The sequence below is a fragment of the Mustela erminea genome, chromosome 8 (assembly GCF_009829155.1).
Source record: "Mustela erminea isolate mMusErm1 chromosome 8, mMusErm1.Pri, whole genome shotgun sequence".
NCBI lineage: Eukaryota > Metazoa > Chordata > Mammalia > Carnivora > Mustelidae > Mustela > Mustela erminea.
In genome coordinates, this window is record NC_045621.1 from 94,189,451 (window position 1) to 94,209,986 (window position 20,536).

Genomic DNA, 20,536 nt, shown 5'->3' on the forward strand with positions numbered 1-20,536 from the left:
AGATTTTTTTTAAGTAAAAGATAACAGGTTTTGTGTGCTTCATGATATTTTTGGTAATCTCTCACTTTCAGATTTATGTGATCAGTTTGGCTGAACCCCGCCTGCCCCTGCAGCTGGATGATGCTGTTCGGCCTGAGGTGGAAGGAGAAGAGGTTAAAATTACATTTTTGAAATATTTTGCTTCCTCTGTATGTTTAATTTATAGATCATTGAAAACTTGATGTCCTACTTTTGTATGAAACATACCTGTGAAGAGATTTGAGCTGCATTTTTTATCTAAATTTATTCTTCTATCAACAATTTTCAAACTTCTTGTTCTTAGGATGCCTTTACACTCTTAAAAATAACTTCCCCATAAACTTATGTTTTTATATATCTTTATCAATATTTATAATATTAGAAATTAAAATAGGAAAATTTTAGTATATATTAATACAGTAACAGTAATATATATGTTTTAATATATTAATCATATATGAATGATAAAAATCAAATTTTTGAAAATATTTTTTATGAAAAATATTTTCAAAAACAAAAAATAGTTTAGTGTCAAGAGTGATATTGTCTTACATATCTACAGATCTTTGTAATGTCTGCATTAGTAGACAACAATTAGGCCTTGCACCTGCCTCTGCATTTATTCTGTTGTGATAGCACACATCACGAAGCCTTGGGAACACTCAGTACAGAATGAAATCTGTCATTGTGAAAAATAGGTTTGGACTGTTATTTCATGGACTCCCAGAAAGTGTCTTTGGAACCTTCAGTGGTGCCCAGAACATACTTTGAGAATCACTACTCTGTCAACTTTTATCTGTTCCTTCAGTCTTTAACTAGCAAGTAAAATCGAGGAATCAATGAAGGTACAAGTGGTTAAATTCTTCTGATGTTCCAGTAATGAGGCAAAGCTTTGGTGGGGTGGGAGAGGGAAACAAAGCATTAACTTCTGTTTATTTGCATTTCTCTTTTTTCTATCTCTCTTTTAACAATAGTTTCTCTGTAGCCCTACTACTTATTTCTTGGATTCCTAATTTGGTGGTATAATATTAACCACATAAGCACACCTCTTCTCACTTAAAAGTAAACATGGCTTCTTAAAACTGTGTGTTCTTAAAATTAGTAAAATCTGTTTTTTCCTCTCTTTTTAGGAAGGAAGAGCTACTGTTAATCAGGATACAAGATTAGACAACAGAGTCATTGATCTTAGGGTATGCCTCATTTATTTATTAAATGACATGACTTTGCCGAAATCAAGGTGGGTAGGAGTAATACCACACCTCTCTCAGACTTACAGAACTAATTGGCATTTGCCTGTACATATGACAATACAAGAAACAATTTACCTTTCTGACTGACCTTTCCCCTAAATATAATTGCAGACAACAAGGATAGTCAAGTAATAATTTACAGGATATTGACCTGCTTTATTTTAAAACAACAAAGGAACATGAAGCTAATAAGTGGGCTTACTGCCAGGTGATACCTATTTTAGACAAATTAGTAATTAAAAACACAACCATTAATATCACTATAAAATTATGAAAGATACTATATGCACATTTTAGAATGCAGACCAGGTGGATATTAGTAATTAATGCCTTAATCCTTTGAATTTGATCTGAGCACAAAATTAATAATAAAGAGGTAGTTGGCCCTGGTGATTTATTTAGTAATCTCATAGGTCTTCTATTTCCCTTTCTGATTTGGTTGCAAGTGAAAGAGTTCAGTGGTTTCATCACTGTAGTAAAACCAATGTCATCTTTCTTTCTTAATGTTTGACCACATCTTCCTCCTTAAATACTCTACCTAAAGCTTAAATCCTTTGTCACCTTAGAAGTTCTTTTCAACTTTTCTGCAATAGTATGGGTCTACCTTTTTTATACACTCATATGTCACCCCTGATTTTTTGCCTTTTTGTCCCTTTTCCTTTTCTGTTTTAATCTATAGTCTATAGGAAGAGCTATAACAATAATCAAAAGTCCTCTTGATACTGCCTAGAAACCTCAGAGTTTTCATAATTTGGGCCACAGTAGATAGACACCATACTCTTTTTGCCTGTGCTGTTTATTCACACAAGTTATTGGTTGTGCCTGTACAGTTTGGTACCGATGTATTTTTCTTTGGCATCTTTTTTTTTTTTTTTTTTTTAAATTTAAATTCATTGCCACTGTTGAAAAGTGGGGATTTATCCATTGAATCTAGATGGCTTTTCTTAAAAAGTTGGAGGTGAATTGGCAATACTCTGGCATGGCAACATTAGCTAGCACTCTAGATGGACCATTATGTCCTCTGCTATGCCCTCCCTGCACCATCCAGCAAGTATCATTCCATTTATGTTATTTGTCTGGTCCTTGTAAGCATTCACATTTTTTTTTAATATTTATTTATTGAGAGAGAGGGAGAGAGCTCACATGCACACACATACACACAAGCTGGAGGAGGGGGTGACAAAAGGAGAGGGAGAGAATGTCAAGTAGACTCCCCGCCAAGCACTGAGCTGGTGACAAAAGGAGAGGGAGAGAATGTCAAGCAGACTCCCCGCCAAGCACTGAGCTGGGAGCATGAAGCAAGCCTTGATCTCATGATGCTGAGATCATGACCAGTGGAAATCGATAGTCTGACACTTAATAGGCTGAGCCCCTCAGGTACCCCTAAGCATTCACATTTTTAACCCCTGCTTTGTACATTTTGGAAACTATTGTGTTCTTAAAATCTTTAAAGCATCTTAGTTTATATCTAAACTACTCTCTAATCTTCTATAGGCTCAGCAGAGTCGAGTTGGAGATGTCGGAGTTTTTAAAGAGTAAAATTGCCATTCTCCTATAATGGGAAAAATTCCAAGATATATCCTTATACTAATTGTCATATAACCTAACTTTTCTCTCATATAATGAACTGTTTTCTTTGTGAACCTTCCAGGCAGGTGGCCTGATTAGAAAATACTCCATCTCAGTTAATGTGTCAAATTGATTTCATTAGATTTTATTATTGTCTTTTAGACATCAACAAGTCAGGCAGTCTTCCGTCTCCAGTCTGGCATCTGCCATCTTTTCCGTGAAACTTTAATTAACAAGGGTTTTGTGGAAATCCAGACTCCTAAAATTATCTCAGGTATGCTTTAAGACATTTCTCTTAATTTTTAAAAATAAATTTGCTTTCTCCCAAATTGTTTAATATTTTTTAATTAACATGTAATGTATTATTTGCCCCAGGGGTACAGGTCTGTGAATCTTTAGGCTTACACATTTCACAGCACTCACCATAGCACATACCCTCCCCAGTCCCCTGGTTTATCCCAGCCACCCTATCTTACCCCCAACCCCCCAGCAACCCTCTGTTTTGTGAGATTAAGAGTCTCTTATGGTTTGTCTCCCTCCCGCTCCCATCTTGTTTCATTTTTTCTTTCCCTACCCCCAACAGCCCCCTGCACTGCCTATCAATTTCCTCATGAATTTTTTTTTTAATTTGAGAATCCCAACTGTCCCTTAAGGTTAATCCATGAGACTTTTTATTTTGAAGACTGTGCAGCACGTATCACTGACATCAATAATACAGCATCTCCTTGTTTCAGAAGTCATTATGTGCTAGTGATTATAAAATAAGGCAGTAGCACATGAAGCAAGATTATTATTATGTAAGTTGCACCAGAAACTACTTTCATTATATAGGTTTCTTTCTAAATTGGTATTGCAATTTTGTTTTGTATATACTGCATTGTAATATTACTAACTACTACAAGTGGGAAAATCTCATTAATTCTCATTCTTATATGAGAACCTTATTTTAATCATTTTATCCTTTTTGGAGTTGCTTAAATAACACTAAAAAAATGTGTTACAAATGGCATTTAATTATAAATCAAGAATTGAGCATTGCATTCTTGATACTTAGAAAGATCAATAATATCATTTCCTTTTTGAAAAAAATGTTTACAACTCCAAAGTAGCTTTAATAGATTCAAAATTGATGCAGAAGAGGTGTGTATATATCTGATGATGTAAAGTGAAGGTACAGCCAAAGAAGTAAATCTGTCCTAAATATAAACGGTTTAAAATCAGGTATAAGGCATATATAGACTGTCGTTTCTCTGAAAAAAAAATTTTTTACATGAAATACTTAAAAGTATGAACTGTTTTTATTAGAAATTTGCATTGATAATCTTGCAGTTGGTTATAATAGCATAAATGTTTACATTTCAGCTGCCAGTGAAGGAGGAGCCAATGTATTTACTGTGTCATATTTTAAAAACAATGCATATCTGGCCCAGTCCCCACAGCTATACAAGCAAATGTGTATTTGTGCTGATTTTGAGAAGGTTTTCTGTATTGGACCAGGTAAGGTTTTGGTGGTTATGATTTTCTCGAAATTTTATTGATTGTACCATAGTTATGGTTTTGTTTTTGTTTTTGTTTTTGTTTTTAAAGATTTTATTTATTTGTCAGAGAGAGAGTGGAAGAGAGAGCGAGCACAGGCAGACAGAATGGCAGGCAGAGGCAGAGAGAGAAGCAGGCTCCCTGCCGAGCAAGGAGCCCGATGTGGGACTCGATCCCAGGACGCTGGGACCATGACCTGAGCCGAAGGCAGCTGCTTAACCAACTGAGCCACCCAGGCGTCCCCATAGTTATGGTTTTAAGAACACATTTTACATTCACACATTCTGGAAGCTTAAATCCTTTCATATGGTGGCTATATAAACACTTTTAGGTAAAAATGACAAATGTGGTTGGGTAGACATTTCCTAAAATAAAAATTTTAAAAATGTATGCTCAGTAGTTAAGAAGTAGTTGAATATCATTTATGTGGATAGATTCATAAGCATTTTATATTCCTACAGAAGATTGCTGAAGAAAATGTTTACCTTGGGAATAACTCATTTTTTAAAAATGCATGCTTTGAGAATATGTATACCCTCTGAAATATACCTGAGTATATTATTTATTATTATTTCAGTATAATTAGAACAGAATTAGCTGGGGCACCTGGGTGGCTCAGTGGGTTAAAGCCTCTGCCTTCAGCTCAGGGTTCTGGGATCCAGCCGTAGGGGCTCTCTGCTCAGCGGGGAACCTGCTTCTGCCCCGCCCCCACCACCACCCAACTTTCTGCCTACTTGTGATCTGTCAAATAATAAAATCTTTTAAAAAAAAAGAACAGACTTAGCTTCTGTTTGGACTTGCCTTTTTAACTCTCCATGAACAGGAAAGAACAAGTAGTTGCAATCTTACAAATGATGTATTTTGTTGTCCTTGATAGCCCCTTACTACTCTTATAAGTTTACAAATGTACCTCTGTGTACTTTGCTTCTAATTTTATTTTGAAGCTGCTTTGTTTTACTATTACTGTTTGTACTGTTCTTAGTATTGAGAATATGCGAAAGTCCATTAGAAATTAAAAGTTAAGGGGCGCCTGGGTGGCTCAGTGGGTTAAGCCGCTGCCTTCAGCTCAGGTCATGATCTCAGGGTCCTGGGATCGAGTCCCGCATCGGGCTCTCTGCTCAGCAGGGAGCCTGCTTCTCTCTCTCTCTCTCTCTGCCTGCCTCTCCATCTACTGTCAAATAAATAAATAAAATCTTTAAAAAAAAAGAAATTAAAAGTTAAGCATGGACACATAATCATGTGGTAAATTCTTTAATGAAGCTGACTATAGGCAAAAACTAGCTTTGCTTCATTCTGTAAAACTTACCAAGTTATTTTATATATGTAAGCTTTTTGTAGCTGAAAAAGAATTAAATGCCTGCTGTTAGAGAAACTGGCGAGAGCATTAATTGTGTTAGTTCTCTGAATTTATTAACTAATTTGTTGAATGCCTACTGCATACATAGCCTGTGCTAGATAACATGTACATAAAAGAAAAATCAGCCAGCACTTCTCAAATGTTAATGTGTGCATGAATCACTTGAGGATCTTGTTGAAATGCAGATTCTGATCAGTAGGTCTGAAGGGAGGCTTGAGATTCTGCAGTTCTCACAAGCTCCCAGGTACTGCTGATGCTGCCAATTTGTAGACCATGTTTTGAGTGACAAGGTAATAAACATTGTCCCTTCTCCCAAGACAGAATAAGACATGCATATATATAGCAGTTACAAGAAATAATCAACCGATTGTTACAGCAAATAATCAGATTGTGTTATTCAGTCAGCAGATTGGTGTTAATTATGTAGTATAGATAGTGTAAAAAGAGAGAGAAGATGGAATTTGCTAGAGTTACCATAAACGCAAACTGAAGTGGGTTTAAGAACAGAGTAGAAGATACAGACAACAAAAAAATGGCACTCTAGTCCGCAGAAGCAGAATAAGTGAAGATCATGTGAGAAAATAAAAGTGAGACTACATAGTGTTAAGAAGAAATGGAAAATAAAGGGTAAGATTAAATATGAAAGCATAAAGGCTTTAGATTTTTTGTCATTTTATATTCTATTGCAGTGCCATTTGGGAACCACTGATGATCAGTAGTTAATTAGTTAATTACTGAGCAAGGATGTGTTGTAGGAATCTTGATCTTAAAGTGATGTGAAAGATGGAGCAGAGCTAGAGTCAGGAAGACTGGAAGAAGTGGAAAGTGCAGTAAGCACAGTAAGAGCTGGACAGAGGTAATGGCTGGAATATATATAATGTTACTTCACTGGTACAGATTTCATTTAGCTTAAGTTTTAATAAAATTGAGAAGAACTCACTATATTGAACCTATTTTTAATTACTGAGAAGACATTTCGGGATCTTGCATTCCTGTAGGATTCTTCAAAGCCTTACTTATTAATACATACTTGTTACAGCTTTAACTGCGTGACTGTAGGAGTTGGCAATGAGCTTGCTGTCCAGGAAAATGCTGAAATATATGGCTTATCAACTCTTTCAAGAACCCTATAATAAAGAAAATAATACCATTTGAGTACTAGTAAATAAAATTTTGTACTTAAGTCCCAATTTTTCCAAAACTTTAAAACACCATTTAATATTTATTTCTTTTAATAATGTTACAGTATTCAGAGCTGAAGACTCAAATACCCACAGACATCTAACTGAATTTGTTGGTTTGGACATTGAAATGGCTTTTAATTACCATTACCATGAAGTTGTGGAAGAAATTGCTGACACCTTAGTACAAATATTCAAAGGACTCCAAAAAAGGTAAAAACAAATAATCTATATCCCTAGAAGGACTTAATGTCTAATCAGTTTGGGTTCTTCAAAATAATTCTTGAATTGAAACATGTAAAACTAAGTTTATATTGAACATACATATATGTATGGGATAGAGGACTTGCCACTTAGATGATCAATAGTTAATTAGTGAAAAAATGAACACCAAAAATAGTACTTCTGGATCCAAATCAGTTGGGACTTCAGCTAGTTAACCTTATTTTGGTGGGGAGGTTTACCAGATTGTGAACCAACCTAACTATATTTTTTTCCTTTATGTTATATCCTGAATGTCTGAAAGAAATAGAGCCTATGTTACTTTTATAGCAGTTTATTATTAAACTGGTAATGGTAATAATGTGGTGATAAGAATTTTTCAGAAAATTATTAGACATGTTCAGGATGTTCAGAAAATTGAATTATGTAAAATGTTCACGTTAGGTACAACCTCTAAACTGGCAAATAGTTTCTCCCTTAAAGGTCATTGAAAGTTGTTTACTTGTGTTGATGCTTAACACAGAGAAAATAGGAAAAGAAAATGGAAGATAAGTTAAGTAGGATAAAGAGAGTCTTTTTTTCCTTTCTCCCTACTTGAGACAGTACTTAAATATTAAATAAGCTGTAGTAGATTTGTCTAGCACTTTGATAACTGACAGAGGGCTATATTTGAAATTTTTATTTAAAGACCACTGATTTAACTCTTAAATTGTTGATGTATTTGGATATGCTTCATTGATACTTAAAAAGAGTTCAGAAATACTGTGAATCTTATTTACTGCATTGCAAGTCTAATGAGTAATTTCAAGGACACAGAAATTAATCTTTGATCTTACAAAGATCTTATAGCATAAGGACTGATATTTTCCAAGCATTCTCTGCATTGCATTGGTACATTGATGACTAGCTAATTGTAGACAGCCTTTTTTTTTTAAACTTTTGTTCTCTGAAACATTTCAGTACCATTTATTTTAAGCAATTTTCATTCAGATAGTCTATAGAACAACTAATGTTTCCTTATAAAATCAAATACCTTTTGAAACTACAGTGAAGGAGCAGAGCTTTTCTCATTTTCTTTTCACATTTATAATTCAGAAAAGTTTCTGAAGCCCATTTATTTTGCGTATTGATATCTTCTCTCTATAATATTGGGATATGAAATTTCTAATTCGGTTTTTGTAATAACAGATCAAGCATTAATTGGACCCTTGGGATTAATCAAATCTTTGTTTACAAATTAGAGATTCAAACACCATCATCACTGGACTTTTTCAAGTAGATTTAAGGTGGCAACCTAGAAATAAAAGCCTTCTTTTTTTTTTTAAGATTTTATTTATTTGACAAAGAGATCACAAGTACGCAGAGAGGCAGGATGGGGGGTGGGAAGCAGACTCCTTGCCAAGCAGAGAGCCTGATGTGGGGCTGGATCCCAGGACCCTGAGATCATGACCTGAGCTGAAGGCAGAGGCCTAACCTACTGTGCCACCCAGGTGCCCCAAAAACCTTCTTTTTATATTCTGTAAGTCATTTAGGAATTTTAAGTTTCTCTCAGTTGTCAGCTGGGTTATCTGGCGTGTGCATTGATACCTCTGAAGTTTATCCTTAGTACTTATCCCTCATAGAAGAGTAATAGACAAGTGTATTTTAAAATATTGACAGACATGATTAGATTAATATCCAAAGCAAAGAAAGGCAATTTAGAAATCAGTTATTGGGATCTTCTTAATGCTTCTTACATCAAGATTTGAATAAACCAATGGCTAAGCTTTATTGCTCCCATGAAAGTGTTTAAGACTAATCAGGAAATGATAATGTTTTAATTTCTACTGTTTTCATGGAATATAAACATACCTTTTCAATTCTATTAATTAAGTAAAGTTTCAAGACACTTACAAAAAAGAGACTAGCCTAATGAACCCCAGGTACTCCTCACCCACTTTGAACCATTGTTAACTCATGGCCAATTTTGTTTACACATTTCTGCCACCCCCTGTTATTTTGAAGCAGATCCCAGCTATCATTTCATCCATAAATGGCAAAAATAATTATTTTTAAATATTACTAAAAAAATAATCTTCCACAATTCAGTACAGTAAACATGTGTCATGTGTCTGCTGTTTGAGGGCTAGACACTGTACTATAGTGGTTATTAAAATGGGAGATTGGCACTCACAGACTTAGAATATAATGGGAGAGGTGCCTGGGTGGCTCAGTGGGTTAAGCCTCTGCCTTCAGCTCAGGTCATGATCTCAGGGTCCTGGGATCCAGCCCCACATCGGGCTCTCTGCTCGGCAGGGGGCCTGCTTCTCCCTTCTCTCTGCCTGCCTCTCTGTCCACTTGTGATCTCTCTCTCTGTCAAATAAATAAATAAAAATTAAAAATTTTTAAAAAGAATATAATGGGAATGGGGGAAAAGAAAACATATTCATTAATTTGGTCTACATTGAGGATAACAAGTGTTAAAGGACTAAAAAGTTCTTTTTAATACTTCTTCAAATGGGTATTTTATATTACTAACAGTGTTAGCTGATAGGAGTTACAAAGTTTTTAATACTTTAATGACACTGTGGTGACAAAACAAGAGGAGACTAAGAAATGTGTTAAATACTTTCAGCATTTAAATTTCATTTCTAATGTAAATAATTTCTTGATAACACTTTTTCTTAGTGCATACACTGATTCAAAGAATGATTTTATGTGACATGGATAGGTACTCAATACCTACCAGATATTTTTTCTTAGCTGTTTCTACTACTACGGAAGAGCCTGAAAGTCTCTAAGGGGATTTTTGTATTGAGGCTGATTTTACACAAAACAACTCTCTCTAAAAGCATTTCCTAAAGGGCACCTGGGTTGCTCAGTTGGTTAAGCATCCAGCTTTTGATTTTGGGTCTGGTCATGATCTCAGGGTTGTGAGGTTGAGCCCTGCATCGGGCTCGGCAGTGAGCACGGAGCTTGCTTGAGATCCTCCTTCTCTCTTTCCCTCTGCTCCTCCTCCCTCTAAAAACTTAAATAAATATTAAATAAAATAAAAGCATTTCCTTTTGAGTTACTTCTGAATTTCAAAATTGTTATCAGGAGAACACATAGAACTAATAGAATGTAGACTCAACTCTTGGGTCCATGGTAGCCCCAATAGAGAATGGGTTCCCCAGACAGCTAGGAGGGTCTGTGGGGCTCAGCTGAAAAAGGCACTTGGTTGATCATGGAGCTGCTGCCACTCCTGAACCTACTCAGATTGCCCTTTCCTCATCACTGCACAGGAATATAGTGATTCCTATGAAATATTAAAATTGTTATTTCTTTGTTTGAAAAAAAAGGATATCAACTTGTAGAAGAGTAAAGCTATCTGCTCATTACTTCACTTGTATTAGTAAAATTTTTCTTAAAAATTGTTTATGTATTGCCACAGTGACCTCGTGTGGGGAAAACACAACACTTTTTTTTTTTTTTAACTCTATCATTGTACAAATAGGTTTCAGACTGAAATTCAGACAGTGAATAAACAATTCCCATGTGAACCATTCAAATTTTTGGAACCAACTTTAAGACTCGAGTACTGTGAAGCATTGGCTATGCTTAGGGAAGCTGGAATCGAAATGGGAGATGAAGAAGATCTGAGGTTTGACTTTGTGATTTTTTAAACTTTAGTAATTAGGTTTAAGGTATGAATAAATGAGTATATTAATGAATGATGATTTTTTTCCACCCAGATGATAAGCTTCAGTTTCATTAACTTTGGTGTATGATGCTGTTTTGTTTAATGTGTGGTCTGAAATAAAATACTATGTTCAACGTGGTTTGCCTGAGCTTTGATAATTTTGTCTATAAACACCATTTTTTACCCTATCACACCCCCATATTTGTAACACTTTAAAGAATATATAGGGACTTTGGCCTGTGATTTTTATCATCTAATATGTTACCTCTCTTTCTAAATCAGTGGTGTTTGAGAGGGTGGAAAGCAGTCTTAATCCATTCCCACACAGGATTGGGGCATAAAATTGATGTCTCCAAAGTTATAAAAATATCTGTTCTTTATTTGTTATATAGTATTATGTTATCTAAATTCAGATCATAAAAATAACTTATAATTTTGAATAAACTATGTGGTTTAATAAACTACTATCTACGGTACTTATATTTTTCCCCAAGGTTCTTAAAATATTTAAGTACTTGCAATAATTTATATGGAAATAGGATTGAAAGGAGTGGTTATTGTCTTTCTTAAGGCTCTTTTTAAGCATATTTTGTTCAAAACCCTTATTTTTGTTTAACAGAAACATACATTTATGGTTTTAAGCATCTCCTTCATTGTTAGATTACATTTTTAAGGCAAACTATACATTCTATAATTATTTTAAGCTGAGCAGTATTTTCTTAAGCATTTTGGCAGTTGTTCTTACCTAAGATAAAAGCTAAAGTAACAGCCTCTCAGCTCTAAAAACACTATTACATTTTAAAGACTTGGAAATACTGATTTTTATTTTATAAACCTTTGTAAGTAGTAACAAAAGGAGAGACCATCTTGAAGTAGAGCTGCTTAATGGCAAAAATAGCCTATTTGCTATAGTGAACTTTATATATAATTGTAGGAAATTATATCATCTGTGTTATTTCTGAATCTATGAATTGCTACATCTGTTTATTATTTTATTTAAGTGTTTTTGAGCAGCACCTACTAAATGTTGTCACTGTACTTGCCTTTTATAAAAGGAGGATAGACAACAATGTATTGGCCAAATTTTTATCCTTTGAGAACCTCAAATGAGAGGGGCCTTATTCACTTAAAACTTCTTAAGTTGCTATTTGATCTTCAAACACTGAATTTCATGAGGGTTTTTATTTTTATTTTTCAGTACACCAAATGAAAAACTGTTGGGTCGTTTGGTAAAGGAAAAGGTAGGACTCTTGTGCATGCTGGATTTTTTTTTCTAAATCTGAAACATATTCTGATACTAAACAGTTACAGTAGGAACAGTCTTACTGAATAAAAAAACGCAGGGAAGACTTTTTTTTAATTTTTGGAAAAATAAAAAATATTCAGACCAGTTTTGCTCAGTCAGTTTAATTAGCTCAGTATCTTTTTTTTGCACTGAGTTGTACTGAAGTCCCTCTAGAAGTGCTACCTGGCGGCGCCTGGGTGGCTCAGTCCTTAGGTGTCTGCCTTTGGCTCTGGTCATCTTCCCAGGGTCCTGGGATCCAGCCCGACATCGGGCTCCCTGCTCTCCCACTCCACTTGCTTGTGTTCCCTCTTTTGCTGCCTCTCTATCAAAAATAAATAAAATCTTTTAAAAACATAAGTAAATAAAAAATAAAAGTGGTATCTGTATCAGACTGTCAGATTAGTCAGAAACAATCTCAAGATGATTTGAAATTATTTAGAAATGGCCTTCCCTGAGTACCCCCTGATAACTCATGGGACTTGAAAGTGAATGGGTTTCTTTTTGCCCTCTTTTTTGAAAGCTGCTTTCCTGTCTCATTTTCTAAAACTCCAAAGAATATAAAAGTTGAATTTAATGTGGTCTTCCAGGAAATTAAAGAGATGTGTAAATGAAAACAGTCCTTGAGCTCCTCCTGCTGGCTGCACTTAAAATTGACTGGGGAGCTAATGTATTTGTGAAACTGCAGTGTGGAGTTTATACCTTTAAAATGCTGTTTCAGCAGAGCAGAGTCCAGTTTGTCATCTCTGTTGACATTCCTTCTATGCTTGAGTTTTAGCAAAAATGTTTAACATCAAAACAGTTGAAATTTGATTGTAATTAAATCAGCATCATATAGTAACTATTCTTTGTAAAAAACATGTCATAATTTCATGTAATTGTTATTTATCTCAGGTATAGTTCTCATATGAAGAAAACTACCAAATTTCTTTTAGGTGCCTGCATGAAAATTTAAGTTACTGAGAAAATAATCAAGGTTTTGGGAAAGATGAATATTGGAAAAGGTGTCAGTTTTTCCTAAAATAATTTATAGATCTAATGTGGTTTTTGTGAAACCCAAGGAGATTTAGGATAATTTAACAGAAAGTTAACAAATTGCATCTGAAAGAGTAAATGAATTAGATTAGCAAAGAATAAAAACGAAATTCAAAGTTTATTGCAGCATAGTTGTCAGTTGGGAAGAAATTGGAAAGAGATTACGTGTCCAGAATAAAAAGAAGAAAACAAATATTTGAAGTATGATTGAATTGTCAGTAGCTCCCACAGTTTAAGTATTAGAGAAATTTATAACGTGATGGCAAAATACTATAGGATACAGATGTTACTTGAAAGAAGCAGAGTACTTATTGTATATACCATGTAATTATAGTAATTTTGAAGAACAAAACTTATTTTTGAAAGGACAGTTAATTGTCAAAATGTTAGCTTTCTTTTAACTTCTGTAAAAATTTTTAAAAATTTAATCTTTTTTTATAGTATGATACAGACTTCTATATTCTTGATAAATATCCATTGGCTGTAAGACCTTTCTATACCATGCCTGACCCAAGAAATCCTGTAAGTAAATTTATTTTAAATATTTTGTTTTGGGGAAGAAGGAAAACTTTATCGTGACTATGTTAGATTGTACCATGGGAATGGTTTTCATCAGTAACTTGTGATTTTAATGGGACATCATTGTATGTATTACTACTAGTTTCTGTCAATTCAGGTAAAAATGATACTGTGAAATGTGAGTGTTCTAAAAAAACTAGTGTCAAAACCTACATTAAAAATCATTTTCAAGGGTCATTTTTTGAAGATTTGTGAAGAAGAAATGCCATATAAGTAATAAATACAGACTTTAACACGTCATATTATTGACTTTGAACTAAGAAACAACATTATGTCCTGGGAGTTCATCTAATTTGTGTTTTGTGGCCTTTTACTGTTTTTCCATTACAGTGGTTTCCAAACTTCAGTGTGCATCAGAATCACTTGGGAGGCTTTTTAAAACACAGATGAAAAAAAAAAAAAAAATGGAGGGAAAAAAAGGAAAAAGGGCACCTGGGTGGCTCAGTGGGTTGAGCCGCTGCCTTCGGCTCGGGTCATGATCTCAGGGTCCTGGGATCGAGTCCCGAGTCAGGCTCTCTGCTCAGCAGGGAGCCTGCTTCCTCCTCTTTCTCTCTCTGCCTGCCTTTATGCCTACTTGTGATCTCTCCCTGTCAAATAAATAAATAAAATCTTTTTAAAAAAAAAACACAGATGACCGGGCCCCATTACCAGACATTCTGATTCGCTGGTCTTGGGGGAGCTTGATAATTTATATTTCTAATAAGTTCTGAGTAATACTGAGGCTACTGATCCAGGAATCATACTTGAAGAACCATTGGTTTATCCGAAGACAGGGAAAATAACTTTAAAATCTTATATGAGAGTAGGTTAAGCTATGGTAAATTGATGTTCTATTTAGTTTTGTTTAAAAACTTTTTTTAATTAAAAAGACTAACACCTGTTGATAATTTGAGGTTCCAAAAATGACCCAAAATCATATCACACCTAAAAACATTTCAGATGATAAAGTGAAATGAGAATCAGCACTACTTCTTGCAAGTTTAGATACGGTATTCTGATTTGTTATCAGAAGATGTAGGCGAAGGAGAGCATAAAATATGATAGAGGGAAGAAGTTATTATTGAGCTCTCACTAGTTTAACCTTGTTTTAGAGAAACAATTGTGTTCATTGGAGCAGATTGCATCATTAATTGAAGGAAAAAATGGACTTGTTCTTTGTGCAGAAGAGTTTGGTTTTTTTTTTCTCATATGAGTAATGGAAATAGAATGATAGTCACTTCAAGAGTGGCCTTTTCTTGTGTGTTTGGTTTTTCTTGAAGAAACAGTCCAATTCTTACGATATGTTCATGAGAGGAGAAGAAATACTATCAGGAGCTCAAAGAATACATGATCCTCAGCTGCTAACAGAACGAGCCTTACATCATGGAATTGGTAAATAAAAAACACATTTGGGAGAGTAATGTATGTTGTGAAAACAAATAAAAACATTTGGGAAAGTAATGTATATTGTGAAAGCAATTTTAAACCTTTTAAAGACTTCTCAGAAACATCATTTGTTTTAATCTTTATAAATTACTGAGTAAAATGATACATTGTATTTGGTTTTTGAGTTTGTTTTTGTTTTTTCTAGATTTGGAGAAAATTAAGGCATACATTGATTCCTTCCGCTTTGGAGCCCCTCCCCATGCTGGCGGAGGCATTGGTAATATTATTTTAATATTATGACAATATATTTCCAACCCAGATTTCATTTGGCAAAGTGTTCATTCAGTTCTAACTAAATTTCTTCATTAGATTCCAAAAACTAAGTTTTGTGTATTGTTACTGCTTAGAAATAAGTCCATGCTAAGTATAGTACAAATTTGAATTATAACAAATTTTTAGTGAGTTGTAGCTAAATGAAAATTTGATTTCAAAGGACCAAAAGGAAGAGCTAATTTGTGTGTTCTAAAACATTGTAATACATTTCTAGCCATTTTTTCCCCTAAAGAGTTTAGAAGCAAAATATCTTACAAATTAACTATCCTGTTTTCTCTCTGCATCCATGAGTTCATTCTGATTAGCCCAAATTAAAGCTCTCCCTCTGGTTAGCTCAGATTGCTGCTAAATTTTTTGTTGCAATGTAACGTTTTATTGACTTTCAGGACTACTTCTAGAATATATATATAAAATACCACCCTGTGATTGAAAAAGGGTAAAGAGTGCCTTGCTGGCTCAGTCAGTGCAGCATGCAGCTCTTGACCTCAGGTTGAGTTCAAGTCCCATAATAGGTATAGAAATTACTTTAAAAAATAAATCTTTTAAAAAATAAATAAATAAAAGGGTAAATGTTTAGTTCAGTTTCTATCAGAGTCTCTTAAAAGAATTCTGGAGGCGCCTGGGTGGCTCATTGGGTTAAGCCTCTGCCTTTGGTTCAGTTCATGATCTCAGGGTCCTGGGATTGAGCCCCGCATCATGCTTTCTGCTCAGCAGGGAGCCTGCTTCCCCCTCTCTTCTCTGCCTGCCACTCTGCCTACTTGTAACCTCTGTCAAGTAAAACATTTTTTTAAAAAATAAAATAAAATAAAAAATTCTGCATTTATAGTTTTAAAATATTTGTCTGTTGTTTGAGGGGGAAGTTGGTGAATAGTTAATAAACTTTAAAATTTATCAAATTAAAAGAGTATGGAAGAATATGTATTTACCTCTCTTTAGGAAACTATTGTTTCTAGTTTTTTTTTAACCTTTGCAAAAATAATCTTTGCATATGCAAAAATACACACTTTTAAAATATATTTTTACACAAATTATAGCATACTCTACTATATAAATCATTCAGCGTCTTGCATTTGTCACTTACTATATTTTTTATCTTGTTCCTTATCAATTATTAAAGACTTTTTCAGTTTGTTTGGTTTTTTTAACACTATATAGAATCGATCCGTTGAACTGGTGTACCATAATCTTGTTAACCAGCTTACTGATGGACATGTGGATTGTTTTGTTATTATAAACAGTGCTACTTTGGATATATAGTTTATAATTTTTAATGGGAGAGTCTCATTAAAGTATTTTTCTTAAAGTATTTTTCTCTTAAAGTATTTGTAATGTACATTTTATATATTTTGTAAATTTTTGTGAAGACATTTGAATGGTTATCAAATACCACTCGTGTTTTGGTAATTAATAATTGAAGAGAAGATGGGATATGGTCTTTTTATTTTAAGATTAGTATTAGATTACTGTAATACAAGGTTCAAATATGTGCATGTTTTTTGGTAAGGAATAGCAATAAAATGTTAATCCTCTTGTTTATATTTTTGTTTATTTATATTTTTATTTATATATTTTGTTTTAGAATTTAAATACATTCCTTTAAAATTCAGTCATTGCTATATTAAAATATTCTTTGACCTTTTTTCTGTAATACATGTCTTATACAACTTGGGTAAAAGAGATAAATTGAACACACAAAGTTTCATTTGCTAGTTCTGCTCTGTTTCTTAGGTGACACTTGGTCTTAATTCTTACCAGTAATACAATATTTAAGTCACATGTCAAAATCAGTCTCTTTTCCACTTAGAACATTTACAGTAATGTGTCCTAGAGTCTTTTATACTAGGAACCACCATGTTACATATCTATTGAATTATAGTAAATTTCTGTTATTTCTATTAGTAAACTTCCTTGAACAGGTTTATGGTTCTCATATTAATGGCCTAGACTACATAATTAAGATTCTGGCCCTATTCAAAGACATATAGGTATATGTATTTATTTATTTATTTATTAATCCCCCCAACCCGCCTTGAGAGAGAGCTTGAGGGGAGGGAGAGAGGAAGAGAGAGAATCTTAAGCAGGCTCCATGCCCAGCACCTAAGCCAGATGTGAGGCTTGATTGCACAACGCTGAGATCACAATCTGAGCCGACATCAAAAGTTGGACACTTAACCTACTGAGCCACCCAGATACCCCACATATAGCTTATGAATTTTTTTTAAGGTCTTATTTATTTATTTGACGGAGATCATAAGTGGGCAGAGGCAGGCAGAGAGAGAGAGGGAGGCAGGCTCCCTGCTGAGCAGAGAGCCTGATGCAGGGCTCGATCCCAGGACTCTGGGATCATGACCTGAGCCAAAGACAGAGGTTTTAACCCACTGAGCCACCCAAGCTCCCCATCCCACATATAGACTAATAAAATGGTTTTTTTGTGTTTGTTTAAATCATAAGTTTGGGACATTTACAAGATTTTTGTAGTTCAGAGTATTCAGACAACCTAAGGATACCTCACTTAGTCCTTTCCACATACAGCATCATTTCTATTTTTGTTTCTGAATCAGATCCAAAACAGTCTATTTTATTTTATTTTATTTATGTTGTCTTATCTTATAGGGGGAGTCTACATAGGTGTACAAGGGTGGGATGGGGGAGCAAAAGGAGAGGGAGAAAAATCCTAAGCAGGCTCCATGCACAGCCCAGAGCCCGATGCAGAGTTGAATCCTACAACCCTGAGATCATGACCTGAGCAGAAATCAAGAATCTGATGCTCAACCAACTAAGCCACTGAGGTGTTCCAAAACAGTTCGTCTTAAATAAACTCAAAATAATGAAGTATTTTATTGATCAGTGATACTTTGTTGGTAATTTCAATAAGTAAGACCCTGAAAGGTTTTCAGAAAAGGAATTAATGATTATTTTGTTTCCCCCAGGGTTGGAACGAGTGACGATGCTTTTTTTGGGACTGCACAATGTTCGTCAGACTTCAATGTTCCCCCGTGATCCCAAACGACTCACTCCTTAAAGAAAGCCGTGCTTTTTTTATTCTTTCCAGTAACCTGCTATTGATCAGGCTATCCCTGATTTTAAGTAGCTACTTGAAATATGCAGTGGAGTAAATGTCTTAAACAAAGTGCCACAATTACTTTGGATTAATTCACTCTAGGTTACTTTAAAAGAGAAAATTTTTATAACTTTGGACATGCTTCAGTAGGAAATGGTTGAACATTTTAATTAAAAATTCATATGGTTATGTTAAAAATTCATATTGTATTACTACAATAAATGTTAACAATTTTAAAAAGTTCAGATTGTGTAAGGTTTTTTTCTTTTCTATATTATAGTGGCTATGATATTAATGTCTTAAATCTTAAATATTTGAGCTTTTTTTTTTAATTCTGACATTGAAATGAGGATAATTTTAGGGAAGTATCTGAGATTTTAATGAATGTGTAATTGGCATATCATGGAAAGTTAGGCAGAAAGTATCAGTTCTTTAGATTTGTGCCCAGAAATCATGTAAAGCAGGTGGGAATACTGGTTAGAAGATATTCAATGTAATGCTACATTAAATTGTACATTCTAACTTGAATTTCAATAAAATTTTAAAGCTAGTCATCATTGTCTTTGTATAACTTCATTGCAGTCTGATTTTGTAACTGGTTTTTTTTTGGGAAAAGAAAAAGTACACAACTAGTTTATCTAAATGCCTAAAAACAAATGAAAGCTGATACAGTCATAATATATATTCTTATCAAGCTATAAGTTCAAATGGATATAAGAGGATAGAATTCTTAAAACTGAAAGCTTGGGTTGCTTAATAGTTTATTTCACATAGATTTAAAAATATTGTAGAATTTTGTTTGATTTTTAACTAGTTCTAATACTTAGTGAATGTCACTGAAATGCACTCTCATTTTCTCTACCAAAAAGAAACTTTTGTGTGAGAATTAGAGTCAGGAACACTTTCCCTCTATACTTGATGCTACTTGATGCTAAAAAAAAAATTTTTTTTTAAAGACTTTATTTATTTATTTGACAGAGATCACAGGTAGGCAGAGAGGAGGAAGCAGGCTCCCTGCTGAGCAGAGAACCCGACACAGGGCTCCATTCCAGGACCCTGGGATCATGACCTGAGCAAAGGCAGAGGCTTAACCCACTGAGCCATCCAGGCGCCCCGCTACTGGTAATTTTATATCTTTCCTTCGTATCCTACAAACTATCTTGAGTATAGTAAGTACTCCAAAACTCTTTAAAATTTAAGCTACACCAAGAATAAGTAGACTACTAACCATCTTTTTCTGTATTAATTGCCAGACCCTAAAATAAAATAGCCTAAAGCTATTCTATTCTCAGATTCATAGAAACATAGCTTCTTTCAAAATAAAGCCTGTAAAGTCTTAGAATTATATGATTTTTTTTTTTTTTTAATTTTGTTTGTTTGCCAGGGAAAAGAGAACCAGAGAGCACAAGCATGGGCAGGAGGAGGAGGTGGTGCGGACGTGGAGCTGGCAATGGCAGAAGGGAGAAGCAGACTCCCCACCAAGCAGGGAGCCCAACGTGGGACTTAATCCCAGGACTCTGGGATCATGACCTGAGCCAAAGACCTACACTTAATGAACTGATCCACCAGACACCCCTGATCATGATCTTTTTTATCTAATTTTTTTATTAGGAAGCGTTCCAAACATGCCAACCAGATTAGATCATGATGAAAAGGTCATCCCTGAACTTGCCACCAAGCTATATCAAATCTTAACATGGTCATATTTGCTTTCAAGTACTTTATTTTCTTTTTTTAGGGGAAAAGATATTGTGGAAACAAAGTAGCCTGTGTACCCACTCTGATCCTATTCTTTCCTACCGTAGTCGTGACTATTATATGAATTCAGTGGTTTTTTTTTTTAATTTTTTCATGTTCTTACATTTTAACTAAATACTTACCTTTCTATTAATATTACCTAGTATTGTTTGCAGATTTATTTGCTATTATTCTGGGATTTTGATTGGCATCAAAAAGTCCAGTGAATGAACATTGTATAGTCTTCCAGTGAAAACATTGTATAACCCTTTATTTTTGGTATTTTTTTAATTGTTAAATATATTGGTACTCTTTACTATCTTTGAAAATTGTTCTTTGATTTTTAGTTT

The 20,536-nt window shown here is 34.3% G+C and overlaps 1 protein-coding gene and 1 long non-coding RNA gene across 2 annotated transcripts in view; both read left to right on the top strand.

Annotated features, from left to right (window-relative positions):
- The window catches only part of DARS1 (aspartyl-tRNA synthetase 1), a 62,785-nt gene extending 43,786 nt beyond the window's left edge, over window positions 1-18,999 (top strand). Inside the window, exons 6-16 of the mRNA XM_032353823.1 lie at window positions 72-152; window positions 1,149-1,208; window positions 3,000-3,111; window positions 4,200-4,334; window positions 6,977-7,124; window positions 10,609-10,755; window positions 11,993-12,035; window positions 13,553-13,633; window positions 14,950-15,061; window positions 15,261-15,332; window positions 18,319-18,999. Of these exons, the coding sequence (XP_032209714.1) occupies window positions 72-152; window positions 1,149-1,208; window positions 3,000-3,111; window positions 4,200-4,334; window positions 6,977-7,124; window positions 10,609-10,755; window positions 11,993-12,035; window positions 13,553-13,633; window positions 14,950-15,061; window positions 15,261-15,332; window positions 18,319-18,410 (1,083 nt within the window). The 3' untranslated portion in view covers window positions 18,411-18,999. The remainder of the gene's footprint in view (window positions 1-71; window positions 153-1,148; window positions 1,209-2,999; window positions 3,112-4,199; window positions 4,335-6,976; window positions 7,125-10,608; window positions 10,756-11,992; window positions 12,036-13,552; window positions 13,634-14,949; window positions 15,062-15,260; window positions 15,333-18,318) is intronic.
- A 534-nt stretch (window positions 19,000-19,533) lies between these two features.
- Window positions 19,534-20,069, top strand: LOC116596729. Its single transcript, XR_004288290.1, has 2 exons — window positions 19,534-19,571; window positions 19,834-20,069. It is a non-coding gene; the product is annotated as an uncharacterized LOC116596729 (long non-coding RNA).
- Window positions 20,070-20,536: the final 467 nt, after the last annotated feature.